The 21896-nt window shown below is 37.5% G+C and overlaps 1 protein-coding gene across 2 annotated transcripts in view; it reads right to left on the bottom strand.

Annotated features, from left to right (window-relative positions):
• Positions 1-8698: 8698 nt before the first annotated feature.
• Positions 8699-21896, bottom strand: part of SELENOI (selenoprotein I) — a 37906-nt gene continuing 24708 nt past the window's right edge. The window contains exons 5-10 of one of the 2 annotated variants that reach the window (XM_061210696.1): positions 21418-21680; positions 20372-20480; positions 14402-14450; positions 12782-12962; positions 11380-11562; positions 8699-9360 (exon numbers count right to left, since the gene is read on the bottom strand). In XM_061210696.1, the coding sequence (XP_061066679.1) occupies positions 9262-9360; positions 11380-11562; positions 12782-12962; positions 14402-14450; positions 20372-20480; positions 21418-21680 (884 nt within the window). In that variant the 3' untranslated portion in view covers positions 8699-9261. Of the gene's footprint in view, positions 9361-11379; positions 11563-12781; positions 12963-14401; positions 14451-20371; positions 20481-21417; positions 21681-21896 lie in introns of those variants that run through there. The other variant, XM_061210697.1, reaches the window with a different exon arrangement.

The raw sequence follows: 21896 nt of genomic DNA, 5'->3' as shown, positions 1-21896 counted from the left end.
AGCTGGATAACATTTGGCAGAATCTTATCCCACTGGCCTGAGGTTAACTCGGGAAAGGGCACTGGAGTAGTAAGAAAATGCAGGTCCTAGTCCTAGACCGGCCCTGCAACCTTAGGTATGCCACAACTTCTTGACCGTTTTCTCAGCTGTACTGCCTGCCTACTCAAATCACAGGCAATTGTGAGGCCAAAGAAGATAATCGCGTTGTGAATAAGACCTACCCAGAGGCAAATGGAGTTTTTTTTCTTTTTTCCTTTTTTGCTTTCTTCATGAGCCTTTACTGGGTGTTCTGGGGGCAAGGGAGAGGTCCAGCCTCATAGAAATGAGGGGGGGGGTGGGTCTCAGGATGAACTGCTGGACTCCGTGATGCTCTTGGAATAAGTCACATCTTTACGCAGCCGCTGGGGGGGGGGGGTCCTCTCTGGGTCTCTGGGGGTTCTGATTCCTCTCCTCACTTCAAGGAACCCTCTTGGCCTTGGCTGCCCAGAGGAGCCTGGTCCGGGAGAGACTCCAACTGCAGAGATGGGGTGACTGGGCCTGGGGCTGGGGCAAGATTTGGGAGCCAGATGCCGCTTGGGGGTGGGGGACCGGGGAAAAGAGATCGAATAGAAGTTTTGGCCCTTCTGATTCTTGCTGGGGATGTCCAGCACCTTCCCCTCCACAGGCCGTGCCTCACTCTTCCTTGGGGCCCTCCGGGGCTGGTATAGGGCATTGCTGTAGAGTGGATTCCCTGCGTCTCTGTACCGGCAGCGGCGGCGGCCCCAGATCCGGGCGCCCAGAGCAAAAGCAGCCATGGCCACGGGCCCCGTCACCAGCAGCGCGGAGAGACCCGGAGAGGCGGTGGTGGTTTGTGGGCGGTCTGACTGGGGGCGGGGCACGGGGGGGCGGGGCGGGGCTGGAGGAGGGATCGGAGTTTTCTTTTTTAAATTAATTTTTCCAAGTGTACAAGTGGTAGGGAGATTTAGGAGTGCCAAAATCTTGGAGCAGTCAAGAGTCCAACACCCGCCTGGATCCTTGTCCCATATCTAGCTGGGGTGAGGAGTCTGGAGGGCGGGGGAGGCGAACGAGTTTGCTTCGGGCCTCAGGGCCCTCTACCAAATCTCTCTCTCCTTTAGTTGTGACCTCCAGCTTTAACCTTCCCTAGGGGCTGAGGAATCAGGGGCAAGATATAGTTCTGACCCCTAACTCCTCTAGGTCCTGGTTCATGTCTCCACCACCTGTGAGAAGAGACACAAGTACAAGCGTGTGTGCCTGTCTACGGCTGGGAGTAGGATACCACGAGAAAGTCAGTGGGAATCGGCTGTCACACAAGAGATGGGAGAGAGAGCAAAGGTACCATAAAGACTCATAAAGAGCGATCAATAAGCTGCTTGGCCTAAAGCCAGACATTTTTTGTGATAAGGAATCTGACTCCCTTTTTTGCTGTTTGAGCTTTTAAGCCTCATGCCTTTTTTCCCCTTTGCTCCACATCTGGGCAGCTGACTTAAAAAAAACAAAAACAAAAAACCCTGGGTGCTCTCTTCTTTGGTGGGAGGTTCTTACTGTGTGTGCTGGGTACCCTCATCCTGGCCCTACCTCCCAACCATAACAATACCCCAGGCCAGCCTCCTTTCCTGGCTCTCTCCAGACATTTCCCAGCCAGCTGGGAGGTCTTTGCTGCTGTCACAGACAGCCTCAATTATATAAATAACAAACCTTTTTCATAGATGTGGAAAAAAAGACACTCTCATTCACTGCTGGAAAGACACCCTTTAGGAAGACAGTTTGCCGGTAGCAATAGTTTAAATAAGCATATGCACTGAGTAGGCAATCCCACTTAAAAGAACTATCCTTGAGAGATAATAGGTCTAGGCTATAGCCCCATGGGGTCAAAATTACATCAGTAATTTTTTAAAGTTTATCAGTAGCTAAACCCAAGCTGGTTACCCCTGCTGAGTGTCAGGCCCGTGCTAGGTGTTTGAGGTTTGCATTTAGAAGGGAGGGGATAACTGCTACTGCGACCAAGAAGTTGGGAGAGCAGGGGATTAAGAGCACATTAGCCAGAGAATTAGCCTGGGTTAAAATATGGGACATTTCCTCCCTCACCTTCTTTAAACCTGTTACAGAAAAAAATTTTAAATGCCCACTGCCAGAACTGGGAGATCAATTCTGATGTTAAAAAAATAGGAAATATTCTCCTCAGAAGCCATGTTAAAAAATATGAGTTTTTATAAGAGCTTATGGTTTGTTCATATACTAAAGTTTCGGTGTATTAAGTGTGGGTTATTAAGTTCTTGTGGAATTAGCCTGGAAAATTAACAGCATACATTAACACTCTTCCTATGGGAAGATGTTTTTGAGTATGAAGCAACCACCTTACAAGCTAATGTAAGTGTGATCCAGTTATTGTGAGAACAATAAATATTGCCCCGTGCCCAGTTCTGGGAGAGCCAAGAGCAGTGTATTATGAAAAGCTGTTCCTGCCATCTTCCTAGTACTCTGCTCTCTGAAACAAGTCACAGGACTGTAGAACACCCAGGAGCTGATCAAACAAAACAAAACAAAACCTTCTAATGTTTTGCTCTAAATTAACCAATGACTCTCTGAGACAAGTGACTGGACATCATTTTTCTCCCCATAGCTCCCCTCCCCTTTTGCACCTACCAAGGAAAAACAAAGAAGACAATCTGAAAACAATTAAAAGGATTTAAAAATCATTTTCTCTTTACTTTTATTACAATAAATATTTATCAGTAACAGAATTAAACAATTTTAAGTTAAAACCTACTGCATTACTTTTGTGTTTCACAGCAGCAGAAATAAACACAAATCCAGTTGAAAGGGCAAGGCTTCCAGAATCCAGTGGCAAGAAACAGTCAAGGTCTTGATTATCTGGGCTAGCAACAGGATCACCAATGACACAATACTAATGGTGAAATGCACAGTTGTACTCTATTTGCACATCGAATTAGCTAAGACTTCACAACATTCCAGCTAAGGAATTTAAGCAAATTGTGAAGCCCCATTTCCTGTAAGAGCTAGATTTTTCTCCCCATCAAGCCCAAGAGCACAACTGCTCCAGGGGCTGCCTTCTGGCCAGGAATGGGCCCCATCATCATTCAGACCCAGAAGCCTCAACTCTGGTGGAAGCAACCATCTTTCTCAAAAGCTTTCTGGCTCACAATCCCTGGTGAAAGGGAAGGGGAAAATGACATATGTCAAGGGCCTTTCTTGGGACTGAGATGAATGGAAAGTAGGAAAGACTATGGCTCCAGATAAGGAAGAGGCTTCACAAGAGTTATGGGCTACATGCAGATTTAGTCAACATGAAGAAACAGTCTAGTGAAGGCTTACCATCTTGCTGATAATCAAGAGTAGACTGCATGTATATATGAATATATCATACACATATATGCACAGAGAATATGTGTACATATTAAATATGCATATATACACACACCACACATAACCAGATAAAATAAATGCTACATTATTTGCTATGAACACAGCAAGTGCTAGACAGACCAGTTACTAACATGTTCAATTAAACTACTTGAAAGGGAAAATAAGACTTTGCGCTCCTTTCATCTTATCTAATATATTCCACTTGTAGCAAACACATTCCAGTTACTTAAGTGGTATTGTTTCTAGGTACCTGAGAAGGGATGGAATCAGAATACTACGGAAAGCAACCTGCAACAGGACCAAGCTAAACAAATCAATAATTGATTCCGCCAGGATTCCTGCCGCCTATTCTTAGTCACAGGGCATGAAACCTTACTCAGAAAAGTATCGATTTCATTTCCTACAACTGGCTACAAACTTAATCTATTCTGTTAGATGGGAAGGGAAAGAGAGAAGGCAGGCAGCAGAGAGTTTACACCTCAGCAGTTGTTCGCTGCCTTCCCCTTTACCCCCACAGGAAATGCTACTTTAAAAAACAAAACTGAAATTTGGAGTTTAATACTGAATTCTGCTTTCTTGGCACATTGCAGAAAGAGGAAATGATTACATGTAGCTGGGTCTTTGTCTCCTGAATGGCTGCTCTAATGGGATAAGTTATATAAACAAAATAACCTACAAAAAATGTTCATATTGTGGGCAGTCTTAATTAGTACTTATTAAACTAAGTCTGATACTGAATGATACCAGTAATTCAAACAGGTTCATAATGCAGCATTCATAGATCTCGTAAAATAAAACAGGACCCTCCTATAACCTGATTAGTAACATCAAGTAGTAAACTAAACATGCTTCTGGTCAAGAACTTACTCTCCAGAGATTAAAAAGTGCTTCTCAAGAATATCAGAATCTAGAATTCAAGGTAAATTGTGTATGTTTCAATAAAAAGCCAGAATCAATTCCTATTCTAATTATTACCCATAGAAACTTCTCAAGAGAAGCCCTTAGCCTAAGAGCCATAAGGCATCCACAGCATTTAGCCACTCCTTGCCTCTACACTACTGTCTCTAATTACAATGTAGCATTAGGTACTCCATGGCCATGATTCAATTCACATGCTTTCATAATAACACTACTCTGATTGAACCTGGCTTTCTAAGAATGATTCTATGAAGAACAAGACAATGTGAATGGCCTGTGGGAGACAATACTTATGTTGTGTCCAAATGGACTCTCCTCAAGACAAGGCTTTGTTAAATTATTCTAGAATCACTCCATGTGCCATTTGCCAATTCTGGGGAGCGGGCCTTTCTGACCAAATGCAACACAACCCCCTCACTCAGGCCACCTGTGAAAAAGGCTACAAATGGCAAAACTTCTTTTGCTACCCAAAATATTAGCTCATTTAAGATCTGTCTGTAATAAGAGCAGGTCTCTGCTTAAAAACAATCAATCAGCTAGATTACTATCTCTTGCATTTTTATTAAAAAGAAAAGCATTACTAGCATGTTTAAAAGGTTACATTTATTTTGCACTGTAGAAACCCTGGAAATAAATTAGCCAGTAAATCCAATTCCCATGGCTTCACACAAAGGAAAAAGTAAACACATTGCCACTTTCTCTGGAAAAGTTAGACAACCATGATTTACCATATACCCTAAAGTAACTGCCTGCCAGTAAGTCAGTCATTTGCACCACTGTCAAAGATGAAAAGTAAAATACACAAATCACATGGGTTACATAATTAATAAAGGAAAATCAGAAATTTACTTAAGCTTCCTAAAATGTACAGGGCATCACACTTTCAAGTTTCACAGTGATTAATTTAACACCATTTTACTGTTAAAACTGTCACTTAAAATGTACATGTCAAAGTGCTTCGAATGCAGCATACTAGTTAAAATTCTTCCTGGAAGGTTCAAGTACTGGCAGCTCACTTAAGGTTATTCACCCACAGGGTGTTCAAGAATGGGCATGCTGCCTTACAAGGACACCTCATAGGACAAAGAAAATTCTAGTCTGACTTCATAAATTTCCTATAGAGTGCTCAGGCAAGTCCAGAACTGAGGTCAAGATAAAGGCCACTCTGAACATAAGAATCAACACAATCAAAGATGTCTGTATGTGTTTTTGGCTTATTTGGGGACCCGACATCAAATGTTCTAGTCCATCAGGTTTACTTTGTTCCCTCTGGCATGTTCCCAGTCCTTGACTAGTCAAGAGAGATAAGGCAATTGAGGAGATGTGAATGTGGCGAGATCTAGGGGCGACAGAGCAAGTGGGCGTCTCTGTCCTAGACAGTGGCTAGTTAAAAACCCAGGTGAAGAATGAACAGGACGAGTTACAAATAGGCTTCTTGTTAAAATATAAAGGGGAAAAGTAGCCTTTGATTCAAACACCTTCAGATTATCTTTTTATCCTCCATAACTTAGAGAATCAAAGTCTGCTTTGGAAAGCAAGGTACATTCCAAATGTTTTTGGACTGACTACAAAATAAAATAATTCTTTGAAAACTGAACACTTAGGAGTCTTTCAAACTCACATTTGAAGTTAGTAGAGGAATGACTAAGTTGTGACAATTTTAAACTGTGCACTGCAGTAGGATCATTGGGCACTAAAGTGATCTCTTCTTCCCCTTAAAGTGGATACTATGCTTGCTTTCTCCTTTGCATGTTCCCCCAATGCCCAGGCTCTAGGTCGTGACCAATATTCTTTTGGTAACTATTTAGAATTTGGGTAACCCTAGACATACACTCCTCTTCCCAACAGCTCTATACTAAAAAAAAATGAAATGTTGGTAATAGTACTATAACATTCTAGGCCATAATCAGCATTGAACCTTCTTTTTAAAATTACAATTAAAAGTAATTTAACCATGATATTATTAAAATGCCAGGGAAGACTATTTAGTTCTTTATGTGGAAGTTATTCACTCTATTACCCTTAAGACTAGAACCCATAAACTATGTCTATTACACATTAAGAGAGGAATGTTGGTTAAATTGTGGCAATTTTAAACTGTACATTACACTAGGATCATGAATGCTATTGAAGGATCATAAAAGGCAGCATTAACATACTCAGGTATTTTTTAAGATTTTTCTATCCCATGCCCCCCTCAAATATAGGGGAATTACTTTCTGACAAGCATAAAGGACATTTTTCATACCATAACCTGGAAAGAAACTTCTTACAGGTCTAGGTAATTTTGGTCAGAAGAAACACAAAGCAAACCTCTGGCCTGGCTAAGGCACTCTATTCTGAAATGTACAGAAAACATGCATGTATGACCAATCATGCCACTGCTCCCCAAAAGGCAGCTCAGCATATGCTGGGAGAAAGGCTGGGGTGTGAACGCACTCCAAAATATCATGCACAAGCCTAAAATATATTTTATACTTCGGAAATGTTATGATAATTGGCAATGACGTAAATTCACAAGAGCTCTTTGTAATGAAGTCCTGCTTCAGCTGCTGTATCACTACATAACAAATGGGGGCTTTCATGATGCACTTCGAGACAGCAGACTAAACCAAGAAAAAGAGTCAACAGTACACTAAAGATTCACAAGTCCACAGTATTCTGAAACAGTTAATTACTCACTTTTCATCTTTTATCTTCTTGACAGCCATCTTTCTTTCATCAAACGATGCCAATAAAACTGACTATAGCATAATTCTTAACCACCATTGGGAAATATGTTATAACGTATAGGCACAAAACAATTTTCAAATAAACCTGATGCAACAGAAAAAGAGCAGAAACACACTTTGAGGTAAAACAGCCCCAAAATTATAGGACATGACCCTATGCCAGAAGTAAAGGGTTTTTTTGTTGTTGTTGTTGTTTTTACTATACTGTACATGGTAAAGAAAGCCTGTGGTCCACATCTGTCATTTTATAAATATTTATCAGTTCTTTTATAATACAGATTAACCTCATTTTCGTATACAAGGTCAACAAAACAATAAAATGATTAGCTCAGAACCCTAAAACAAAGCTTTGTTCCAGGCCCAAATTAACACTTTATCCAGTTCAATTTTACAGATGACACAGAACAAGGTATACAAAAAATAGTTACTTTTACTTAATTAGTTCATTCTCTGACCTCCATGATGGCAATTTATTAGCAAACATGAAATCACTACCCATATTTCCCTTCATCAATTTCTCACCTATTTTCAGTGTTCATTTTTGTCTCAGAGAAAGTCACCAAATATACCTCAACCTTTACAATTTTTCAAAATGAGTACAGAACCATGTGTTAGCTCCTTGATGCCTCATTTCTAATAACCTGAATGACAATGATTAGACTTTACAAATTTAAAAACTGAAATATCAATTACATAGTTATTTTTACAAAGCAGCAGACTAAAATCCAAAAGAGGAATACACTATAATTAAATTTGACGAAGGTCACATTCACAGATAAATAATGATTATGGATTTAATTACATATCAACACAGTGGTGCCTATTTTATCCAAGTGCAATCCATCCAAAAAAAAGGGTTTAAGATACACTCTTCATTCAAGCACAAAATTCATTCAGTGGAAAATAAAAGAAAATCAGCCAGTAAATTTCATCACCACCAAATTAAATGGAGACAAAATAAAAAAAGAAATAGAATATCCACATTCACAAAAAGGTGTGATCATAAAACAACCATATTAAAGTCAAAGAGATTTTTACGTTTGTCAGTAAACCTCAAAAATTACTCCAAGTCACATAACGGGAGCACATACTCAGTAAGGCATATATATCAAAAATTTTCTTCAAGTGGGGAAGTGAGCAAGTTGGGGAAGAGAGAATTTCTATTTCTTTATCCTGTATGAAATAAAAAACACAGCACTCTCTTCCACAGAAAAAGACAGCGGGAGAGAGGAAGGACAAATTAAATCAGAAAACTAATTTCGTAGTGAGGTTCACAGTAGTAATTTCATAGTGAGGTTCATGAGATTCCTAACTCCTAAGAAAATTTTTCTTATAAGGACGCTTATCTGTGTTCCTCACAAGTAATTATTGTAAGACTGGGACTGTCACATGCATTCATACGATCATAGTTCATAGGCACCAAATCTCAGCAACTTGCAGCTGAGGGGGAAATAATGCCACATTTAAACAATGAACCATGCCAATGAGTGAGCTACAATTACAATCCGTTCTCTACTAAGTCTCAAGAGAATATTTTTCTTTAAAAGAAAATTAAACCATTTATCAAGATCCATTCCATAACAAAGAGAGCCAGAATACTAGAGAATCTAAATATATATATATATATATATATATATATATATATATATATATATATTAGCTCTCTTAGCACATGAGGACAAAAGGCATTTCCATGGGAAAGAGAAACCAGTATTTGGCAACTGTATATTGTTTTGTAATCATTTGGCATCTCTTGCTGAAGGTGACTTGCTCTTATCTTTTCCTTATGTTGGATTTGGGCTACTGATAGCTTCCACAGCTAAAGACCTACTACTAAGTACCAAATATGAAAACATATTGGGTCTTCTGAATGTTATCAGTGTTCCTAAACAAATTTGGGGGTTTTAAAAATAAAAACCAAGGCATCTTTAACTCTGTATGAACCAAAACATTACGGACTCCTGAAGGTAAAATTACTAGGAACATTTTGCTGGTCTAATGTATATTATGTTTAACCAAAACATCACATGGCTTTATAAAAAACAAAATAAAAGAAGCTGGGAGTTAGTAGGTCCAAAATTCCACAAGTTCAGATCATATGTATCACTCCTGCTGTCCAAGTACCACACACACTGAGTTCCCATGTCTGTTAAGCAGATCAATTTAGTTCAATGGTGATGGATGAAATATTTACAAGCATCTTATTTACAGTACTTCTCTCTGTAGATTACAGGCCGATATTCTTTTCTTCCATTCCTAGTCAATCCGAGTTTGGTTTCCTCAATGAGAAGGGGTAAATCTGAAAATGGCTGCTCAGCTGCTTTACCTATAGAAAACCAGAACATGAGGCAATGACAAATACATACGTAATTTTTTTTAAAAAGCATACAGAATTCACCCTCTGAAGACAACAACTTACTGGTATGGCAAAAATCATCAGAAATGAAGAGGTTTTTCTGGACTAGGATAGCTGTAGAGCTAGCTGGCTAAATGAGTACCAGAACTGCCCTGGGAGAGTTAGGACTTAAACTTGGGTCTGCCCACCTCCAAAATCTAGTCTTTCCAGAACCCTCCAGACCACACAGCCTTACATTCAAATCTACTGAAAAATTATAGGGTTAGTTGACTTATAGTATCTATCAGATCAAATATTTACATATATGGTTAGAGTCAATGTTCACCTTGTTGTAACACTTCTAGGTAATCATTCCTAATCTGATGAAACAGTATAAAACTAGATCTGTAAATTTTTGACAGTTTAAGCCATATTAGTTAGGGTATCCCTAGTGGGTAGGCAAAAGCAAGGTAATGTGCCAGTTAGCAAATATGGTTTATTTAATCCTTCTTATTTCCATTTTTCTTCTTAATATTTACATTTCAATAGTTCAAGTGAATGTTTTTGTGTGGTCTAGCAAGTTTCACCTTCTGGTCAGAAGTTGTACAAGTGTTAAGAGAGCAGAAAAGACAGACCAAAAAAATACGCTCCTGGAATTTTATTTCAGTTAGCTTGAGCTTATATTTATTTTCCAGATTTTTAACAGTGAAAATGTACTGCCTTTGTAATTTAAATATGTTTTGGTTTGGTTTGGCGTGTGTATATGGTTTTCTAGAGATATGCTTCTGAGGGTTATAATAAGTTAAAACAATTATGAAAGACACTGGTAACTGTGCTCTACTTCATGCATATGACTGATGAAATATCAGAATAAAGGCCTCAGAGTGTTGATATAAAGCATATAACGTTAAATTTGCACAAACAAAAACATAAATGATTATGTCTTCATGTCCCAATTCATAGACTTATCATGGTTGTTTTCATCTATTTTGTTCCAACAAATGTGGGCTACTTTGGGGAGAAACACTAAGGGAAGAAACATATGCAAGGTATAAGAAGTTGTTATCAAGCATGACAGGTGCCCCCGTTTTAAAAATGTGTCTGACAATACAGAAGTAAAGACATTTTGTTTCTCAAACTGATTCACAGCAGGGTTCCTTTCAAAACAAACATACCAAATAGAAGTATTTTTAAAGCCACAGAAATATGAATACCCTATCACATGACCCGATTGCTATGAAATTATCCTCAGAAAAAAAGCAAATGAAGGAAAAAAAATATTATTCTAGATAGTTCACTTCAACTTTATTTATAATAGTGAAAATCTGGAAACAACCTAAATGATTACAATAACTGAGTCATGGTTAAGTAAACTGATAATTATTAAGTAATCTCCTCGATGGAATACTGTACAGCAATTCAAAATCACAGTTATGAGACCATGCTAAGCTATGTAAAATAATTAGAAAAGCATGTTACAGTGTGAGGAAAAAGAAACCAAACTGCATGGTTCTGATTTTCATTTTATTATACCTATCTTAGTCCATTTGTCCTGAAACCCGTTTCTTATTTTAGAAGAGAATATTAAGGTTTGCAGAATACTTCTTAAATCTACTCTTCTATACTTCCCCTTATAAAAATGCCCCTGAAGCTAAAGAAGCAAGCATAGAAACAGATAACAAATAAGATGATTTTGTCCTATATATAATTAAAAGCACAAAAGAGTTTATAATTCTTTACCAAGAAAATGGTTTACATTTCTTCTCACTTAAAAACAAGACCTAATTCCTCACAATAATTATCTAGCTTTGAAATTATTTGTAGTTACTACGACATATTCATTACAGAAACGATATCTGGCATCATGTACCTGGATATTATCCAAAATTTAGAGAATATCCCAAAATTCCTCCAGCTACTATAATAAGCAAGTTTCTTCTGAAATTCTCCCTCACCTCCGTTCCACTATTTAAGAATCAAATGGAACCAATTTTGCTCTAGATTACTCACCACTCGTACTCCATAATGGATGTGGGCCAGAGTGAAAGCAGTCGTTAATGTAAACAGGAGAACGCTCTCAATGTAAGAGGCTACTCCTACATTTACCACTATGACAACCAAGAAGAGAGGAACCAGAAACCAATTCAAAGTTGGGCACCGGGTACTGCTCATTTGACAAACAATCAGCTGACACTTGAAGTTATTAAAAAAAAAGAGAGAGAGAATGAAAATTTAATTAGCAAAGCACGAGTCACTCCAACATTTAAAAAGCATTCAAGTACCTGTACATTACATTATTATCAAGTTCAGTAATTCTCAACTGCTCAGGAGCCCAGCTGGACCTCTACCCCAACCTCCAAATACGTGGACCCTCAGACCGTGTGTCAGAAGAGACCGGAAGATAATTTAGTAAGGATGCTACAGAAGGCACTCTTCTACTGGGTAACAGTTTGGATAAAAGAAATTTCTCCCAATTTTAAGATTCTATGATATACGACAACAATTTTCTCAGAACACCCCCCCCACAGTAACACACACCTAAATTTCTTCATGGTGATGAGGAGATGCTACCTCCAATTCAGTCATGTTATCATACAACACCTCAGAACCTCTTTGGCTCTCTTTACTTTCAACACCTTACTCAAATATAGTTTTATTCCTTCAGAGATACATTTTATACAATGCATTAATGTTTTCAGATCTTTAAACCCTATGAAATCAATATGACTTGGGATACTAAACACCAGTTACACACATGGAAACATAAACTCAGTGGCTAAGTTAAAAAATAAAAACTTATTAAGGACCTGGCCTGAGCTAGAGCACAGGCTTCCTGGCTGTCAGGACTAACAGGGTCTTCTCTCAAGTCCTCCTGATCTTTCCTCCCTGTCTGCCCTCTTGCTGGGCCATAGCAGAGAAAGGGATTTTTTAACGTATGTAGTATTTATTACAAAGTTTTTAATTCTATGTTATTAATTTAAAAATCAGTTGATTAAAAAACGTGTGTGTGTGTGTGTGTGTGTGTGTCTATGTTTCCTCTCTCAAAAACCCCTTCCAAGCTCCCTAAATTAAACATTAGATCTGCTGCCATTTCAACCACACTATAAATAATATTTAGAGTCTGAAGGGAATTATTCCATGAATTCTTCAGCAGGCAACCAAAACAAAAAATTTAAATTATGTCATGGCTCCAAAATACTACAGCAGTTCCCAAATCCTACTGGTTTCAAACAAAAAAATAAAGTAACTTACAGCATGTTCTGTCTTTGAGGTTATTATTCTTTCAAATTTCTGATATAAGATATTTAAATTAAAATCTGCTTATTCTAATACTACAGAAGGTTTCTCAAACTATTGAATTCTGTCAAATATTTCTTATATGTATGACGATTTTTAAAAGAAAAAATCTTACTGTGATATTGGCAAAGGCTGTTCCAACCATTAAGTAGAATACTCTAGGATGTAACTCTAAAATATCTGAAGGTGACCGGAGGATCCATGCTGTAGACAAAATGAATAGCAAACATGGAGAAAAGAAGGGAACCATAGCTTCATAGACTGAATTGTGTTTCAAGGTGTTATTTTTATAGCTTCTGAAAAAAAAATCAAGTAATACAAAGAACATTATTACATATAAAAACACTGTACTTGTATTTCATAGTTTTCAAAGTACTTTCACACTTATTCTCTTATTTTTATTCACAATAACCCCATGGCATAGGTAGAACCAACATTATTAATCCCATTTTAGAGACAGGTTAAGTGAGGATGTGAGAATTTAAATTTACATAACTTGCTACCAAGTGGCAGGGCCAGGACTAGAATGGAAGTCTTCTGACCCCTAGTCTCACTTTTCCCTCTGGAATGTAAAGATCAATAAAACTTGGACTGTGTCCTATGAGATTATATTCTAATAGGAAGAATAAATATTTTTCCTATTAGAATATAATAGGAAAAATTTCCTATTTTTCCTAGGAAAAATAAATACCATGGTGCTACTATGATACACAACTTAAGAGTGAAAGACTCTGAAATGAGACGGTCCACAGCATATCTTAGTGGCTCTGGGCACACAGGTGGTACTCTCATATATGTTTGCTCATCTGAACTGAACCCTCAATCCTCATCCCGGTTCTGCCACTAATTACATAACCTTAGGCAAAATACTGCCCAATCAGGACAGGACCTCAACTTTAGAAGAAGAGGAAGACATGACTCAAATCATCTCTAAGGCCTTCAGAGCTGTAAATTTTATGGCGTCTATGAATGACTGCCAGTGGCCGTAAAGAGGGAAGATTCATAGAGCTTGGCTTGACATGGATAGGACTGTGCAAGACAGATTTGAGCACTGAAGGATGAAGTGGGAAGTACAAGAAAGTGTTCCAAGTAGAGGAAACAGGAGTAGAGGAAAGAGTGGGAGCAAAAGTACTGAGGAATGAAAGAACAAAATGCATTCAGGTCACATAAACGAACTCAGTGTGGCTGAGCCAAAGTGGAGAAATGCATAGATCAGAGAGATGTGACTCCACCAGGGCAACTCCCCTCCCAACCCCTACACACTCCTCCGGCCAGAATTTCCACATGGCGCTCTTTGAGAAGAGGCGGCATAGGTCCAGGATTTGGTCCTCAACTACACAGGTTGAGAAGTTTTATTGTATGATCATGCTAACTAAACTTACACATAATCAATTTCTAAAAACTTACAATCAATTTATAAAAAGAACATAAACCTATCAATATTTGACAGGAACATACTCCCTCCTGATTCACTCACAAAAAAATGACAAATTAGAAGACTGTTTGGTGAGCCCAAAACTTTTACAAAAAAACTAGTAGTTCTGGGCTACGGTTGAATTGACTACGCAAGCCACCACAGACAAATTATCCTAACCTCATTCTAGATTCAAAATACAGGTTTCATGACCTTTTCAAAATGCCCAGATTCCAAAAGAAAGAAATCCTAAAATTCACCTAAACAACAATTTCTAAAGATCTTCATATTTCTTGCCCAATTAAAAAATAAAATACTTACCTGAAAAAGTTTAATAAACTCATTGGAAGAGTCACGCATAATGCACAACCTAAAGAGAAGAATATTTAAATTATCATGAATTATTATTCAAGAGTCATTTTTATAATAATCAAATGCATACAAACTATGTAATATTTTTAGATCCAATAATTTTCAGGTTCAGGTTTACTTCTGTAATGAAATTAAATACATTTTTGAACAGCATTTACAACTGGAAGAGTGGCAGTACGGTTTGGTGATTCAGAGCAGAGACTCAAGGAGCCAGAGTGGGTTGAATCTCAGTTGTGCTACCAACTGGTCATGTGACTTCAGGCAAATTAACTTTTCAGTGCCTCAGTTTCCTCTTTTATAAAATAGAGATAATAGTAGTATCAACCCCATAGGGTTTTGAAAATTAAATGAGTTATTACATGCAAAGACACCTGGAACAGTACCTGGTATATAGTAAATTGCACAGCCAGTATAAGTTATTTATTGGAAGAGGGGACAATTAATAAATCCTGCTGCTTCCTTTACACTTATCTTTACCTCCCTAGCATTCTTAATTTCTCCCCCTACCCTACACACTAATTCTTTCCCCTGAAACCTAAAAAGGACGGCCTTCCCAAGAAGCCTTACCATTGCTTCTGTTGCTCTCACTATCTACTTATCTTACTCCGCTATTTCCTATCACTCACCAAACTTTCCTGTTGTCTTCATTTCCTCAGCACTCATTCATTCTGCCTCCCCTCTGCAGAAACTGTACTTCTTGAAATTTATCAAGCTCTCCTAATAGTCAAATTCAGTATCCTTTCTTCATTCCTGACTTCTAAGTAAGATGACTCCGCTGACTATCCACTAACTGCAATTCTTTCCTCCCTTGGCCTTTGTGATTCCATTCACCCAATGTTCCTGTTAGCCATCCAACCATTACATTTGGTGTCCTTTTTTGGTAATCTACCTCCTGCATATTCCTAACTGGATGTTTGACTGTGCATGTACACTCCCTCAGAGAATCTTCTCTTCAGCTTTAACGATAAGCTACCTGCAGATGACTCCAAAATCTAATTATGTAGTCTTGGGCAAATCAGACAATCCCTCCGAGCTTCAGATTCCACAGCTGTACCATGAGGATGGTTTAAATGATTTTCTAGTGACCCCTGAATCTGATTCTGTGATCTATAGAGATGTCAAGTTCTAATCTTTCTCTGTTTCAAACTCCAAATCAATATATGTGGCAACTTTCTGGATACTTCATTTGGATATTTCCTTGTCACTCAACATATTAGCCCATTCTGGACTCCTGGTGACTAAACTTGGCTTGGGGGGGCGGGGGCAGTGGTCAGTGCAGCTGTGACCTTAAGGATCAAAGACAGAAGAACATTCCTTCAAAACAATTCCTAAGGCATCTTGCTAAAAACAGATGAAAAGGGGCTTCCCTGCTGGCATAGTTGTTAAGAATTTGCCTGCCAATGCAGGGGACATGGGTTCCATCCCTGCTCCGGGAAGGTCCCACATGCCGTGGAGCAACTAAGCCCACGCGCCACAACTACTGAGCCTGCGCTCTAGAGCCCGCAAGCCACAACTACTGAAGCCCGCGCGCCTGGAGCCTGTGCTCCGCAACAACAGAAGCCACCGCAATGAGAAGCCCGCGTGCCACAACGAAGAGTAGCCCCCGCTTGCCACAACTAGAGAAAGCCTGTGCGCAGCAAAGAAGACCCAATGCAGCCAAAAATAAATAAATAAATAAATAAATTTATTAAACAAAAGATGAAAAAACTAGAATTCACCGAACAGAAATCTCATCTCAAAAGATGAATTACTCTACTACTTTCAAGCCTAAATGGAACAAAGTTCCCTGAGTTAAAAGATCTTAGAGGGAGTGGAAGAGAAGACAAGATGTCCTCAATGTCCTCAGAAATTTTTAGCAGCTCATTCCATGTCAAGCTGGGGAGCACACTGTTAGGGAGCCAGGGCTAAATGAATTAACCCAGAATCATCTGTAGCTTTGAGGTGTTGAAAATAGGCTGAGAGAGACTTGCAAAAGATTTGGTACCAAGAGTTTTTTAGTTTAAAACATCCTAAAATAGCTTTATCTTAATTAAGTGCAGTAAGCGTGTAGAAAGCCTGAGCTCTATATAGGTTGCCAAAGAGAAACACTGTATCTTCTATTTCTTCTCTAAATAACGCTCGATGTACTTTCTATAAAGAATATTTAATTGTTAAATACTTGTCTATTAAACTCTATATAACGATAGTGATAGAACCCATACATATGTAGACCTGCTTTTCTTATTACCAAAGGAAGGCCTAGACTTCATAATATAAGAAACAATAGCTATAGAAAAATCAGAATAGAATTCATAAAACAGGATTGATCAGAATGAGATGAACACCAAGGATAACATGGTCACAACAAATATTTTGGTTCCTCGTATTTCCAGGCTTAAATAAAAACTTCAATAAAAACCAACAAGACAAAAAATACTTTAACGAAAGTAAAAAAGACAAATAACAAACAAGGGGGAAAATGTCATTTATATCAAAACAAAGATTAATATACTTAATAGATAAAGAGCTTCTAAAAATAAAGTGGTTAACAATTGTAATGCAAAAACTGACTAGAGATATAAAGAAAAAAGAAATATAAATGGCTCTCAAACACTAGAAAAGTTCATCCATAATAAGAGAAATGCAAATTAAAACTATACAGATATATCATTTCTTACCTATCACAGACTGGCAAAAATCCAAAAGTTTGACAACATACTACATTGGTAAAACTAAATAAACAAGTACTTTCATTCATGGCTGATGGGAATTCAAAAATCAGATAACCCATATGGAAGGGAATATGGGAATATTTAGTGAAATTGCATACATTTGTCCTTACTAACAATTCTACTTCTAGAGATCTCTTCCAAAATACCCTGGGAAAAACATGAACAGACATATATATGTACAAGACGATTTACTGCAGCAATTTGTACAACAGCAAAAGACCGGAAATAACACAAATGTCCATCAGTAGAAGGTTGTTTGAATAAACGATGGTACATCCACACAATGAAGTATTGTACCAGGCAGCTGTAAGAAGAAATGAGGAAGATCCCTAAACATCACTATGCAGTGATCTCTAAGATATACTATTACATGGAGGGGAAAAAAAAAAGAAGCATGTGTAGTAAAATATGTATAGTATGCTACCATTTATCTATGAAAGGGGGTGATAAACCCCCCCCCCCACACACTTACTTATATTAAGAAAGAAACGATGAAAAGATAAACCAAAAAATTAAAAACTAAGAATAGTTAACTATGAGGGAAGAAAAGGCTAGGGTAGTGATAGAGACTAGACTTCTTTGAATGTATCTTGTTTTATATATAGATTTGACTTTGTAATCATGTGAATACGTTACATAATTATAAAGGAAAAATAAATTTTAAAAGAAAAAGTAATCCATAATTATCAAAAGTAAAATGAAACTAACTTAAATGTACATATCCACAGAAGGTGGCATAACCACAGAATGGGAACTTTAGACTATAATAACCTGCTGGGCATTCTCTAGTGGGATAAACCATAGAGCAAATGGAACTGCAAAAAACCAAAATCTTCAACAATTTCCAGTAATCATATGTCGCTGATTTTGGAACTACATTCTCAGACTGTTGTGGGTATTTTATGGAATAACACAAATGAATAATTATTTTGTGTCGCTGAAAGCAAAGACTTTTGTCAGAGTTTAAAGGACAAACAAATATAAGATCAACTAGGTTAAGTAAAAGATCTGTATCATCAAATATGATGTGGAATTATCAGTATGAATTTATGAGGCACTTTATCAAAAAACAAACTTTATTCCCTGGCTATCCACTGAATGAATGGATTCCTAAGCAATGATCATCAGCGACTGTTAGTACCACTAGGTGAAGAGTTGAGGCAGAACTTGGGAAAAGACGGAACAGATGTACAATACCTCATCCCTCTAGTCATTACTGATACCACAGACAGAAAGACAACTAGCTATCGTGTGCCCCCTAATGTGATGCAATAGGAAGTACCATTACCTAATAAGTATTGCTGCCAAAAATTATAAATTACAAAGAAACTTATATGCCTACTAAAGTATCCACTTAACATTCAAAAATATATCTCCTATGTCGGAGATTCCATTTTATCTTTAAATAAACATTTAAATGTAAAATGCAGCACACCTGCCACAGGACAAGCTGCATAAATCAAAAGATTCACTCATGAATGATAGCTGGAGATGAAAAATAGCTCGCCTTTTCAAGGTAAAGAAATCAGTTTATAGAGGCACCCAAAAATGAACATTTGTTAGATTACAGCAGGGTTCCTAAAATATCTGCAGTCCAGAGCCACAGAAAATCCCCAAACTACTCCTTTTCTGAAAGCCAGTGCTTAATGCACCATCTTCTCAGCTGTTTCTAAGCCTTCAATTCCCGTTCTGTAACCAAGGTTCACAGACAGACAGAGGGAGGATTAATTTTTAGATAAGAGAACAGAGCAACAGCCAACAAGTTTTTTTCTTTTACTCTACAAAGGTCTTAGTGTCACTCCTGGTGCCCCAAATAACAACCCAGATTCCTCTTCCTCTCTGCCCCTCTCCACAAAAACACTCTCCCCCACTCAATCATCCTGTAGATATCCCCTTTGGCTAAAATCAAAAAGGAAACATTACCATGATCAAAACCTTTACCTAGCATTCAAAGGCTTAAGAAAAAGGGTATCTGAGAGGAACAGAAGCTCAATTTTTGGAGTGGATGTATTATAAAGTAAACTCTGTGTTTCGTCATTCTATTTCCTCAAACTAACAATCTTCAATTTTGAGATAAGTATTGAAATCAATACCGAATGTCCAACTCAGTGTGGATCCTCCAATACAGTCTAGATTAATTTGAATAGTTAGTTTACAGGGTTTGTGTGATCTATTTCAGTATTGCCTTCTGATTAGAAATACCTTGGTGCTGAACAAAAACAAAACAAAGCAAAACAAACAAACAAACAAAACAACAAATACTAAACTTTCATTGGGTTATTTGTATGGAAATATGTTAATATAAATGTTTCAGACATTACATGAAATTTCTAAAAATCTTATGTTCTGGTATAATGTTATAAGTCATAATCCTAGTTATTACTTTATAATGTATATCTCAGAAATAACTAATTTTCTTGTCAACTGCATTATTATGAACTTTCATCAAATCTTTAACTGTGGTCATTTTTAAGTCTTTTGTCATTTACAGACAGTTCTGGGTGTATTCTGATGCTTTTGCAAATATGTTCCTATAAAAGAGTTTCATCTTCAAGAAATTCATGGAAAAGACTCTGACAAGTACAGGTTTCTGGTAACTGACTGTACTGCTGAACTGAATGAATAAGCATTTTCAGAACTCTAACGGAAAACTGATGAACTCATAAAAGTGCTAACAAAAGATCAAGATGAAAAAAAAATTAATTACATGGGACTGAGTGAACTGATGAGGATGCGTATAATTTTTGTGACTTTCTGTTTGAATTAAAAAAAAAAAAAATCCCACAAGGACTCAGAGGCAAAGAACATACAAATCAATTTTCACTGCAAAGTAAAGGAGCTGTTACAGTGGAGGATTACTGGACTGAATGTCAATATTATGACATAGTATGAGTGTGTTTCCTGTTTGGTAATTGCAATCATTGTTGCTTTTGTTGTGGTCATCCATGTACAATGCTTGGCGTCAGTCTATTTATCTCTTGTAAAAATAAAATACAGTGTGTGTGTGTGAAAAAAACAAAAACAAAAACAAAGCAAAACAAAGCAACCTTATTTTCCTTAAGGGTTTGGCTGAAACCCTACAGGGTTGCGGGGTTCTGCTTTTGCAGCAGGGCGTGCGGGCAGGCGGCGAGGCGCTGCTGGTTATAATCAAACACTGGCTTTGATAACAAAGCGATGTTACAACAGGCTTCAACATGGAGCTTCTTACCAATGATCATTGCAGTGAATAGGTCTCTATATAAGAAATTAAACAGGAAAGGTTCATACCAGGCCTCAACTCCCACAATCGCAGTCACTATGTAGACAAAAGAAATAGTCTGGAAGGAAAATGCAGACAAAAGTATACAGAGCATTAACAGCTGGAAAGATCAGGGAGTCAATAATGCTTTATGCAGCATAAGTCTAGTAAACAGTTTTAGTAAAAGCAAGAAGTATGCTTAAATTTGATATGGTGGCAAGTCTTCTTGCCTTTAAAAATAGTTTTTTCAGCCAACACCACCATAAAATAACTAACTTCTAGACAATGCAAACAACTGGCCTCATGAGGCACCTCGTAAATTGGTTTAGCCACACAATGTTCCAATTTGCCCACCCAATCACTTTCTTCAAACACACTCCAACTTCTGATTCTTTACTGGAGCCTTAGGTGTAGAGGGGCAAAATGGCAACACAAAAAGCTGGGATTCTAAGGCAGGGAGAGTTAATAGCAAGCCTATAAAGTAAGAGGAAAACAAATCTCTCTACTCACTGAAAAGTTGGCAATGAAGACAAAAAGCCAACAATTTAATTATAAGCACCTGACTTTCTTTATAAAATCAACAGTTTCAATGAATGTTTGTTAAGAAACCGTTCATTTTTTGGTGTAATAATGGCATTGTAATTATGTTTCTTAAAAAGAACTCTTACCACTTAGAGATACATAGTAAAATATTTATCACATAATGCCAGGATTTTCCTTTAAAATAACTGGAAGGAGGGTGAGGAAGAGTACATGTGAAACTAGACGGGCCAAGTGTTAACTGCTCAAGCTAAGTAACAGGTACATAAGGGTTCACTATACTATTCTCTCTACTTTTGTACATATTGGAAATTTTCCATAAATAAGTAAAAATAATATAAAATAAAAAGGAAAAAAATGTTAAAGCACCCATCAGTTCTAACCAAAAAAGCAAAAGGTCAATAAAGAAGGAATAACAAAAACTTTCCCCAAAATTCATGGCAATGTTGAAAATTTAAGGAAGAACCCATACTTACCACCTGGCTAACATCATATCCCCATGGCAGGAAAAGAATCCCTGTGTTATACTTTTCCCAGTGGGACAGGATGAAAGAAAATAAAACTACCCATAGCAGGAGATAAAGAACAAAAACACTGACACCAGATGATCCTCGTCCAAAAATGGAATACACAGTTACAACAAAGTAAACACATGACCAACTATCCAGGCCATGGTCAAAAAGCTCCCCTAACGGGGTGCTGGAATTGGTTCTACGGGCTTGCTTTCCATCCACACCATCTGCAACAAAAACACATTACCACAGGAATAGGTCAACAACTGCACCAGTCTGGAGAAAGTCTTCTTTAATAAAATGGAGAGAAACAAAACAAAACAGACGAGCATATCATAGGAATGTTAATTAACTAAATTATAACTATCAGACAGTACTATAAAAATCCAACCTTTAATTCCTACAATGCAAAGATTTCAGAAATAAAATCTGTAATTTCTCAA

Source organism: Eubalaena glacialis, chromosome 14, assembly GCF_028564815.1.
Source record: "Eubalaena glacialis isolate mEubGla1 chromosome 14, mEubGla1.1.hap2.+ XY, whole genome shotgun sequence".
In the NCBI taxonomy this organism is placed as follows: domain Eukaryota; kingdom Metazoa; phylum Chordata; class Mammalia; order Artiodactyla; family Balaenidae; genus Eubalaena; species Eubalaena glacialis.
Note: the sequence above shows the minus strand (reverse complement) of the source record. Positions and strands in the feature narration are given on the sequence as shown.